Raw genomic sequence first — 11,292 nt, forward strand, 5'->3', positions numbered from 1 at the left:
TTTCAATGTCTTCAGCACCCTATGAAGGTTATAGTGGATTTAAAAGGGACTTTTGAGCAACCTTTGAAATATTTTCTAGATTAGTTCACAGCTGTGCATATTAACAGTGTACAGCACTTTGAAAATGTGGGTCTTTTTGAAGCATGGGTTCAGGATGTCAGTATTGCCTGTGCTGTTTTCTCTCACTTTGCATAGTATTACAGCAGTCACATTCTGGTTTGTATTCAGAGATTTGTATGTGTAGTTGATTGGTATGCAGAAAATGAGAAAGCTGATAATTTATTTTTGTATTATGACTGCACAAGGATTAGACACAGGAAGCTTCTTGGTGTGAGAAGTCAGGATATAACACGTAGAACTGTTACATGTAACAGATTGGGTTTGCAAGAAGGTTTTATCTTGGTTTTGTTTTTTTTGAAGCGGCTCGTTGACTTTAGAATTTCATGTGATGTGATACCTTGAAAGGTAAAGAGCCAGCATTTCATGTAAAGTATGAAAGGAGAGAATCTTAAGGTATCTCAAGTGAGACATGCATATCTGGTCATATAAAATTGCAGAACATTAAAAAGGCCAGGCTCAGGTTAACTGGCTATGAAAGCCAAGGTAGTATGAAGAGAAAAAAAAAGCTTCCAAATGAACACCTGGGAATAGCTGTTATATTCCTAGTTTATTAAAAACATCAGGTTGCACTTGTAATTTGCATCTCAAATCGAAATTATCTTTTTTGGGGCTTTTTTGGTGTTTCTTTCCACTAGCAGTTGAATTGAAGTAGAAAAAGATTAGCCTTGAAGATGTGTTGGAATAGTTTGGTAACTGGTTCTGTAGAAAATCCTGTGAGTTGTAGTTGCACCCAGGCTTTGCAGTCAGTTCTAGGATGACATTCATTATTCTAAGAAATTGAAAAATTCACAAGTCTTAGCACAGTAAGTTCCCCAGCTTAAGTTTTTTCAGCATTCTGAGCTGAAATGAAGGTCCTTCTGTGTTAAACTGCTAGCCTTATGCAGACTGTGATTTATCTTCTGAACTCAAGAGCCCCTTGAACTCTAATTTATCTGGCCTTGCTTGATCCTATGACTGAACTTTTCTGTGAGCAAAAGTTTTCTTCCTCTTCTTTATATCTGGTCTTTGTAATTCTGAAAGTCTGTATGTATATATAAGTTACAAAATGCTTGGGATTGGAAGGGACCTTAAAGATAATCTAGTTCAAACCCCCCTGCACTTCCCACTAGACCAGGTTGCTCAAAGCCCCATCCAGCCTGGCCTTGGAACACTTCCAGGGAGGGGGCTTCTCTGGGCAACCTATTCCAGTGTCTCACTACCCTCTCAGGAAAGAATTTCTTCCTAATGTCTAATGTAAGTGTACCCTCTTTCAGCTTAAAATGGTTACTTCTTATCCTATCACTACCTATCCTTGTAAAAAGTCCCTCCCCAGCTTTCCTCTAGGTCTCTTCAGGCACTGGAAGGCTGCTATAAGGTCTCCCTGGAGCCTTCTCTTCTCCAGGCAAAATAATCTCAACTCTCTCAGCCTGTTCTCATAGGAGAGGTACTCCAGCCCTCTCATCATCTCTGTGGCCTTTCTCTGGACTCACTCCAACAGCTCCATGTCCTCCTTGTGTTGGGGGATCCAGAACTGGACACAGTACTCCAGGTGGGTCTCATGAGAGCCATGTAAAGGAGGAGAATTGTCTCCCTTGACCTGCTGGCTATGCTTTTTGTGATGCAGCTCAGGATATAGCTGCCTTTCTGGGCCGCAAGCGCACATTGGTGGCTCTTGTTCACCTTCTCATCAGCCAAACCCTGAAGTCCTTCTCTTCAAGGCTGTTCTTAGTCCATTCTCCATCCAGCCTGTATTTGTGCTTGAAATTGCCCCAACCTGTGGGAAGGACCTCGCACTTGGCCTTGTTGAACTTCATGCGGTTTGCACAGGCCCACCTCTCAAGCTTGTCATCCACTTGCACATCAAGCTGTTGACTGTAACTCTTTGCAACCATTCAACCAGTTCCTTTTCACCAACTGGTCCATCTGTCCAGTCCCAGTCTCTCCATTTTAGAGACAAGGATGTCATGCGGGACAGTGTCAAATGCTTTGCACAAGTCCAGGTAGTTTACATCAGTTGCCCTTCCCTTATCCACCAACACTGAAACCCCACCATAAAAGGCCTCCAGATTTGTCAGGCATAATTTGCCCTTACTGAAGCCCTGCTTGCTGTTACCACTGACCTCCATGTCATAGTTTCCAGGATGATCTGCTCCATGATCTTGCGGAGTGCAGAGGTGAGACTGACTAGCCTGTAGTTCTCCGCATCTTCCTTTTTTCCATTTAAAAAAATTGAGGTTATATTTCCCCTTTTCCAGTGAGTCTGCTCTTTCTTTTATCACCAACATGCCTATAGAAGCTTTTCTTGTTGCCCTTGATGTCCCTGGCCAGATTTAATTCTATCAGGGCTTTTAGCTTTCCTAATCCAATCCCTGGCTGCTCAGATAATTTCCCTGTGTTCCTTCCAGGCTACCTGTCCTTGCTTACATCATCTGTAGGCTTCCTTTTTATGTTTGAGTTTGTTCAGGAGCTCCTTGTTCATCCATTCACACCTCCTGGCATTTTTGCTTGACTTCCTTCGTTATGCTTGGAGGAGGTGATTCTGTGAATACTGACCAACTTCCTTGGGCCTCTCTCCCCTCCAGAGCTTTACCACATGAAACTCTACCAAGCATGTCCCTGGAGAGGCCAAAGTCTGCTCTCCTGAAGGCTAGGGTAGTAAGCTTGCTGTATGTGCTCCTTGCTGCCCTAAGGATCCTGAACCATTTCATGCTCACTAGAGCCAAGGCTGCCCTTGAGGTTCCCAATTTAAATGTTCGTTTTGCCTTTTTTGGAAGTCCAGAGGTTGGAAAATTGCCAAGAGATGAGCAAGAGAAAATGCTTTTATCCTTCTCGGTCTTGTTTTGTGTACGTGTTGACGCTAATTGTGCTTGCAGGCATTAATTGTAGTGGGAATTTTCCTGTACTGTTAGTCTGGCCCAAATACTGCTCCTTCTGTAAGGGATGCACATGGCTATAGAAGATGCTTGTTTTATTTTCCCCTTACAGTTTGTCTGAGTCTGAGATGATCCTTGCTTTTGTGTGGAGTTTCTTCTGTATCATGTTTGGTTTTGTTTGTTAGCCTGTCTTGTTGACGTGTGTTTTGTTGTTGTTTTTTTTCTTTAAATTCCTCTTTGGATAGTCTCCTTCAACATATTTGAGCACCATTATTTAGGAGAAATTATTTTAATCTGGCATTGATTCTGGGACAGCAGTCAGTCAGGCTTCTACCATTCCCCCAGGTTGAGTGGCCTGGTCTTTTTAGTCATTTTCCTTTTGATGTGTTTGAAAAGCTTCTAGCTTTTAGTTTTAATGAGTTATTGTTTCTTGCTTTGGCTGCCTCCTTATGGTTATGTTTTAACTCGTCTGTCTTCTCTGTTTTCCTTGAGAGAACATTCTTTCTAAAAAAAAGCCCTTTCCTTCTAATTGCTACCTTTAATCAGTCCCTGAGTCATACTGGATTTTTTTTTTTGGTCCTTTCTGAATCTTTTTGGGAAATGTCTTGTGTTTTCTCCTCACTCCCTAATAACGTGTGTCACCTTGTACCACAAATTAACACTTCACCCTTTCAGTTTATTTTTTAACTTATTTTTGACCAGCTTCCCCTTTTCTGTGTTGTTGTCTAGCTGATGAGAGGATGATACTCCATACTAATATATGTAAAATCGAGTGTAATGGAAACATGACAGATGAGTCATATGGAGTAGTGTTTGCTTTCTAAATTGCATTTTATGTTTGTATGCTGAATTTTTAAAGGCTTCTTCCAAACCAAAGTGTCTTTCCCTCAACTTTGGCACAGCAAAAGTGAAAGTGTACTTAAATGTTTGGCATATAAAAACTTGGAGTTTTTTCTTTCTACCTTTCTTAGGTCATACACTTAAAATAACTTGTGTTTGCTTGGAGTTTAACTCTGCTTGCTTTTGTACTTTATGCTCTAGCCAGTCTTTAGAGAGGAATGTTGTATAATTTGTGTAATTTAAATACTACCTGAAGGAAATGTATTAGTTCTACTGAGGTGATTATTGATTTATTAGAATGTTAGTGTAGTAATAATATCAATACTTTAACACAATTATTAATAAAAATTATTAATCTAGAATTAAAGTACATATTTAAAACCTTGTTATTCACTTCTATTAAAATCTTAAGAAATTTGACTGTCTATACACTACGTAACTTTTCCCTTGTGTTCTTTTATATTTTCATATACTAATAAAGTCAAAATAGATGTTCTGCAATGCCTCAAATACCATATTTCATTCTTTGACAGCTGTATTTTATGGGCTTTTCCTTGTGTTTTTTCTGAATAGAGAGCAAATAGTTCCAGGTTTTTTTGCTATGTAAAGTAACTATGTTTCTGCTCAAGTTTTATAGATTATCTTGCTTACTGTGTTTCTTTGATTTACTCAAGGGCATTGGGAGTTTCAGTGACAGACTATACGTTTGAAGACTGTCGGCTAGCTTTGTCTGAAGGACAACTTCGTCTGCCTTCAGACACGTGTCTTCTAGAATTTGCAAAGCTTGTGAGAAGCCTTGGGTGAGCATATACAATACTTACATGTAACTTGAATGTTTATTTTATAACTATGTTCATATTGCTTTCATGTAAGAATATTACACTTATACATATATATGGAATGTTGTCATATTGCAATCAGGGAATATAATGTAATAATAATAATATATTAAATTAAACCAATACTGTTCTCCACTTGCAGGCAGCAGTTGTAGATCCTAATGAATAGAGGTTAAAAAATCCATGTTTGCACAGTCTGACAAGTGAGCAGAGTGTCTAAAGTCTTCATTCCCGAGCAAAACTAGAAAAAAACCTCCTGAAGAGGGTCAGGAATATTGTGGGATTCCTAATACTTAATAAAATTAAGAGTAAGTTGTCGTTTCCTGTGACATCTATGAAGGGAGAACAGTGCTGCCATAGCAGTCTTGTGACTGGATTAACTTTATAATAGTGAGGGCAAGAGGGTTCACCCTTTTCCAAGAAATGGTTGATCTTCTGAGGAGGTTACTGCTAGATAAACTTTGCAATGAAATTGAGGCTTAGTGTGTGCAGTGTGGCTCCTCTCTTGACATAGTGTCAGTTCCCTTTGGCTTTGATTTTCAGAAAAGTTTCAGCAGTCAAAAAATGCACATAAACCAAACAGCAGAACTTGTTGCTGCTGTTTTGCACAAAACCTTGTCCACCCTGGCCTTAAAAACCTCCAGGGATGGGGCATCAACAACCTCCCTGGCCCAACCATTCCAGTTTCTTAACACCCTCATAGTGAAGAATATCTTCCTAACATCTAACCTAAATCTCCCCTCTCTCAGTTTAAAACCATTACCCCTTGTCTTATCACAATCTTCTGTGATGAAAAGCCCCTCCCCAGCTTTCTTATAGCCCTTTCAAGTACTGGAAGGTGCTATAAGGTCTCTCTGGAGCCTTCTCTTCTCTAGGCTGAATAGCCTCAAGTCTCAGCCTGTCTTCATAGCAGAGGTGCTCCAGGCCTTGGACCATCTTGGTGGCCCTTCTCTGGACCCTCTCCAACAGCTCGATGTCTTACGTGTGCTGAGGGCCCCAGAGCTGTACACAGTACTCCAGGTGGGGTCTGACCAGAGCAGAGGGGCAGAATCCCCTCCCTGGCCCTGCTGGCTGCACTTCTTTTGATGCAGCCCAGGATGCAGTTGCTCTCTGGGCTCCAGCACACACTGGCAGCTCATGTTGAGCTTCTCATCAACTACCACCCCCAAGTCCTTCTCCTCAGGACTGCTCTCCAGCCATTCTCCTCGCAGCCTGTATTTGTGTCTGGGGTTGCATTGACCCAGGTGCAGGACCTTGCACTTGGCCTTGTTGAACTTCATGAGGTTGGCACTGGCCCACCTCTCCAGCCTGTCAAGGTTCCTCTGGTTGTCATTCCTTCCCTATAGGGTGTCAACCACACCACACAGCTTGGTATCATCAGCAAACTCACTGAGGATACACTCAATCTCACTGTCCATGTCTCCAACAAAGATGATAAACAGCACTGGTCCCAGTACTGACTCCTGAGTGACACCACTCATCACCTGCCTCCATTTGGACATTGAGCCATTGACCACAACTCTCTGGGTGCAGCCATCCAGCCAATTACTCATCCATCTATAAAATCCATGTCTTGTCAGTTTGGAGATGAGGATGTCATGTGGGACAGTGTCAAATGCCTTGCACAAATCCAGGTAGATGACGCCAGTTGCTCTGCCACCAGCCACCATCTCTGTAGCCTTGTAGAAGGCCAGGTGTGACTTGCTCTTAGTGAAGCTATGTTGGCTGTCACTAATCACCTCTTTATTTTCCATGTGCATTAGCAACTTCCCAGTGCTCCATGACCTTGCCAGGCACAGAGGTGAGACTGACCAGCCTGTTCCCTGGGTCTTCCTTTTTCCCCCTTTTTAAAAATAGGGGCTATGTTCCCTTTTTTCCAATCAGTGGGAACCTCACCAGGCTGACATGACCTCTCAAATATGATGGACAGAGGCTTAGCAGTTGCATCCGCCAGCTCCTTCAGGACCCGTGGGTGAATCCCATCTGGTCCCATAGATGTATGCACCTTCAGGTTCTTTAGGTGGTCTCAGACCTGCTCTACACCTACGGTGGGTGGTAATTAATTCTTCCAGTCCCTGCTTTCATCTTTTGTGGCTGTTGTGTTGAGATTGGAGCACTTGCCAGAGAAGACTGAAGCAAAGAAGTCATTGAGGACCTCAGCCTTCTCAATATCCTGTGTTGAACAAACTAAATTTACAGTTTCATCCTATTAACTGCTTTAATATACAAAACCCCTTTTTCGTTTTTTTGTTTCCTCACATGAAACTATAGAGCATAGTGTCATGTTTCCATTCTGTACTTTTATTTTGTAAGGAATATAGGACAGCATACATTATGCATTCAGCTGACAAATTATATTAATTAATTGTTGGGGATCTCCATCTGAAAAGACTTTCAGTAGGATGAGAAAAAATTCTAAGGGGAAATAAAGATTCTTGCTTTGTTTCAAAGGCACTGAATTTGCAGTACAAAGAAAGAAAAAAGGAAACAAACCAAACAAAATAACCCCTCAACCTGAAAAACCACCCACATATTTTATGCAGTTGATAATCCCAGGATTCAGTTTAATCCTCTTGTTAAATTGTCTGGCTCCTGTCTGATCAATTTAAAACTGTTCTTGCAAATTATGCTTTTCTGGGTTTTTGTTTTGGATTATGTGCATTCGTGAGGAAGTTTCCCCACAACCCAAAAGATCTCTGTCTGATTTGAGCAATTGTACATTGGTAAAATATTATCCTGCCTTGATTTGGATATGTGCCAGTAAGAAGGCTATTACAATGGTATTTTTCTGACACAAGTGGATGAAGATCTTGATATGGACTTCCTCTCTAATGCATGTTTGGCAATGCAGTCATTTCACTGTTGATTCAAAGATTTTGAGGCCAGGGAGGCATTAAGATCATCCAGTCACATCCTGGAGTAAACAGAACAGTAAATTTTATCCTATGGATTATTCATCCAGTCTTAATACTTGGTTTTGAGCAATAACATACCTTCAAGGTTACATCCAGTTTTAAATACATGGGTTTTATATAGTAAGGCAAATCCAAACTTTTTTGGTTTAGATTCTTTGAAATCAAGTTTTATCTCAGTTTCCTACACTGCAGTTATTTCTGTTCATGTTCTGTATCTACAGGATTCAGTAACATTGTATGTAAAACTTTAGTCTGTGGCCTGCTGGCACAGAATCCAGAAGCCATGCAACCACAGCAGTGAGTTCTTACGCTTCATCTAAGGAAGAGCTTGGGCTCTGTTAGCATAGTTATACAGGTCACAGCTGGCTGAAGCTCAGCAGCCTTGGCTGCAACACAGCAGTTCATAGTGAACTCTGTGATAGAATGACTGCTGTATCAATGAGATCAATTGATCATAGTTTCATCTGCTCAAATTGTGCATTCATTAGTCCTCAGGCAGTTATACTTCTGTTGAGCCTGATAATCACTGTCTGACCAATGAGCTGATTACTAAGCTATGTGCAATCTTTATTGTAGCTTTCATACATTATAAATCCTCTGCTTCATTTGATTATTCATTCCACAATTATCCCACTGTTTAAAGAGATTCTCTGCTTGTACTTTAATTGTATCTATTACTATGTTCAAGACCTCTTTGAATATCTTCGCCTTCAGAAAGCATTAGTATAATTAAGTTATCTCTGTATTTCTGATAAGCTTTTTATGAGCTGCTTTAGGTTAGTTGTCTGCAAGGAGATCCTTAAGTTCAGATTTTAATTTATTTTTTCCTATTGTCTCAAACTTCTGTCCTTTCTAATTCCTGCATTCACTTTGTCCATGAGCTGGAAGGACTTTCTAGCCTTAATTGTTGTTCCCCTTTGTTATGGAACCATGGCTTTTACATCATCAGTAGCTCCTTATCAGTAGCTCCTTAGAGAACTCTCAGTTTTCAGCCAAAAGACTTCCTAAGTCTTCCTAGTTGTGATTATTCTTGGTTTTAATTGGGTTTTTTCCTGAAAATTAGATATATCTCTCCTCTCTTCAAAAAACAAAACAGAAAACCCCACACAAAATGTAGTACATATTGCAATCCAAAGTAGAAATTTTTTTTTTTAGTGACTATGTTCTGCTTGCTGTTGGATGAGGCTTACAATGTTAAGCCTTAGTGTAATCTGAAATTTTGCTGAAGTAATTCTAGGGGCTGATGTGGCCTTTTGCATCTTATTTTTCTGGGGGGAAAGACAAAATAAATTGATAGCTTCATCAAACTTCTAGACAGATTAAGGATCATCGGCTTTTTTTTTCTTTTCTTTGTTTTTTTTTTTTTTTTTTTTTTTTGCATAAGAAATTCTCCCCCCTTACTGATCTCTCTTCTCTTGCTTTCTGTCTACCCTTCAATTTATTAGCATCCAGGACTCTGCCACTGTTTTATGTACTTAATTGCTTCCTGGTTATTTTTTCTCAAACCTTTCACTTCTAAAACTCAGGTTTAGCAAGGTAACAAAGGTGGATGTCTCTCACATCCTTCTATTGTAGTCACTGTTCTCCACTTCCTGAATTTTCATATTAATTTAAAGTTTTTTTGGCAAATGGTATTTAAAATTTAATATGTTTTTTTTTGAGGTTATGCAGCACGGATACTTTTACAAGATGACACATATTCCTTTTCACTATGGTAGTTGTCTTCCACTTTGTGCATTGAAAATCAGTATGTATAGAAAGTATAGCAAGAACATAATATGGCATAATGGTGAATGTGCATTTAATTATTGGTATATCTGTGGCACAAGACCTTTTGGTTTGGCAGGTTCTTGATCTGGTGTGTACATGTAGTACACATAAGGTTCTTTGTATTTTTCACTTAAGATAATATGGTTTTGGTGATTATGTCCACTTTTAAAAGGTATGTCTTGCACTAAGTCAACCTTTTCGGGTCAGTTTTCAGAAAAATACAGTATTTTCGCCTTCTAGATTTCTTGGCTTTCTCAGTAGGATTACACTTACACAATTTTTATCTTTAACAATGGGCAGAAATTTATTTTATTCTTTTTGGATCCCTAACTATCATTTTTTATTTCCTGGGCCTGAGTATTATTGGTGTCTTGTATCCACGTGATGGGTACAAGGCATGTCTGCCCTGGAATAATGTTCTACAGCCTTAGCAAGCCTGCAAGGTTTACCTCATTACACACTCCTTGGCCCTGGTGAAATTCAACATTAGTAAACCTACTTGTGTTGAATCAATTCTTCTCTCTCTTAAAAGCTATGGTATTTTGGTAAGAATGACCTGAATTAAACATCAGTTCCATTTTGACCTCTACTCTACAATATTCTGACATCCAGTTGGCCATGAGGATCATACGAGGCCATACCCCTATAGGCTCATCATATCTTCAAGGAGGAGATAATTGCCCCATGGGCCTTGTGCCTGTCTGTTCTTGCTCAACAGCCTTTACCATCCATATTACAATGCAAACTTCTGTTGTCAATGTGTGCCTGAAACGGTGGTCCAGACTGTAGGTAGGTCTTTGCATCCCCAAAGTAATAACTCCTCACAGCTAACTAATGGTGTCATGACTTCAGTGTGTTCAGAGATCATTTAAAGCAAGAAGAAACCTCTGGAGGATGTTGTCCATCTGTATTTGTGATAAAAGCAGTATTGTCCATTACAGGAGGTGATCACAGATCAGGCTGAACACAGCAAATAACCAGCCATGATAGACCCTGCCTCATGGATCAAGGCAGAGTGTGCCAGCATATCGGGAAAGTCAGTTTTGCAGCTGTTTAGTGTCCTTCCTCCATTATGCCAAGCTGTGTGGAAGTGCATCAGCAGGCATAAAACTGATTGTATTTTGTTTCTCTGGATTAGAGCATGTTTCTCTCAGCTTGCAGTTCCCAGCAATCTAGCTGTTGTTATGCAGCTTCCAGTTCTGTGAGGCGCTAGAAGTTTTTTGGCAGGTTCCCAGCATGCAAGAAAGGAGTTTTGTTTTCAAGTAGTCAAATAGAGCTAAAACTAGCTCTAAGACATCTCAATTGCTAAAAATAGTGATAATTATGCTGAAAATATCCTACATTCAGGGGTCTGGGTTTACTTGTGAAATCTGCTGTGAAAGATTTATTTTTTTAAATGTTCAGAGTTGTTAATCTTCAAAAGTGGTGAGTAGTATTCAAGACTTGTGAGATATCCTCTTTACTAGTCAATTAAATCCAGAAGGCTAAAAAGTTTGAAAGCAAAATATTGTACAGCAGGTAGCCTGGCTTTCCACAAATCTTGCAGACATCTTGTGGTTTGGATTTTATAAGCACAGAAAGAGATGTGAGCCAATCTCCAAAAGAGCATGCTGATCAATGAGGAAAACTTACTGCTTCAGCTTATGTCTGGTAAAGAGGAGATCTCTTAAGTCTTGAATACTACTCTCTAAACAAGTACTCAGTCCTAGAAAGTGAATTTTGTGTCAATTCGTTGCAAATCAAGTCTTTCTGATTTAGAGGCAGATGTTAGACTGCATATTCTGTGTCAGTGGTGGCTTATCTCAAGGGAGTATTCAAATGCCAGCTGTCCTTCATCCTACTGTTAAAATCCATTTTGGCTACTACAGTGGGCATGTATTGTCTGTGGACACTTGTTCTGTGTCTACATGTGAGAAACTGAGTTATCTGTGCATCTCAAGTTCTCCATGGATTCCT

General features: G+C 40.0%; 1 protein-coding gene across 1 annotated transcript in view; it reads left to right on the forward strand.

Annotated features, from left to right (window-relative positions):
• The window catches only part of LPCAT1 (lysophosphatidylcholine acyltransferase 1), a 50,077-nt gene that overhangs the window by 29,169 nt on the left and 9,616 nt on the right, over nt 1-11,292 (forward strand). The window contains exon 9 of the mRNA XM_009996493.1: nt 4,487-4,612. Within this exon, the coding sequence (XP_009994795.1) occupies nt 4,487-4,612 (126 nt within the window). The remainder of the gene's footprint in view (nt 1-4,486; nt 4,613-11,292) is intronic.

This window comes from Chaetura pelagica, unplaced genomic scaffold, assembly GCF_000747805.2.
Source record: "Chaetura pelagica isolate M959 unplaced genomic scaffold, ChaPel_1.0 scaffold82, whole genome shotgun sequence".
NCBI lineage: Eukaryota > Metazoa > Chordata > Aves > Apodiformes > Apodidae > Chaetura > Chaetura pelagica.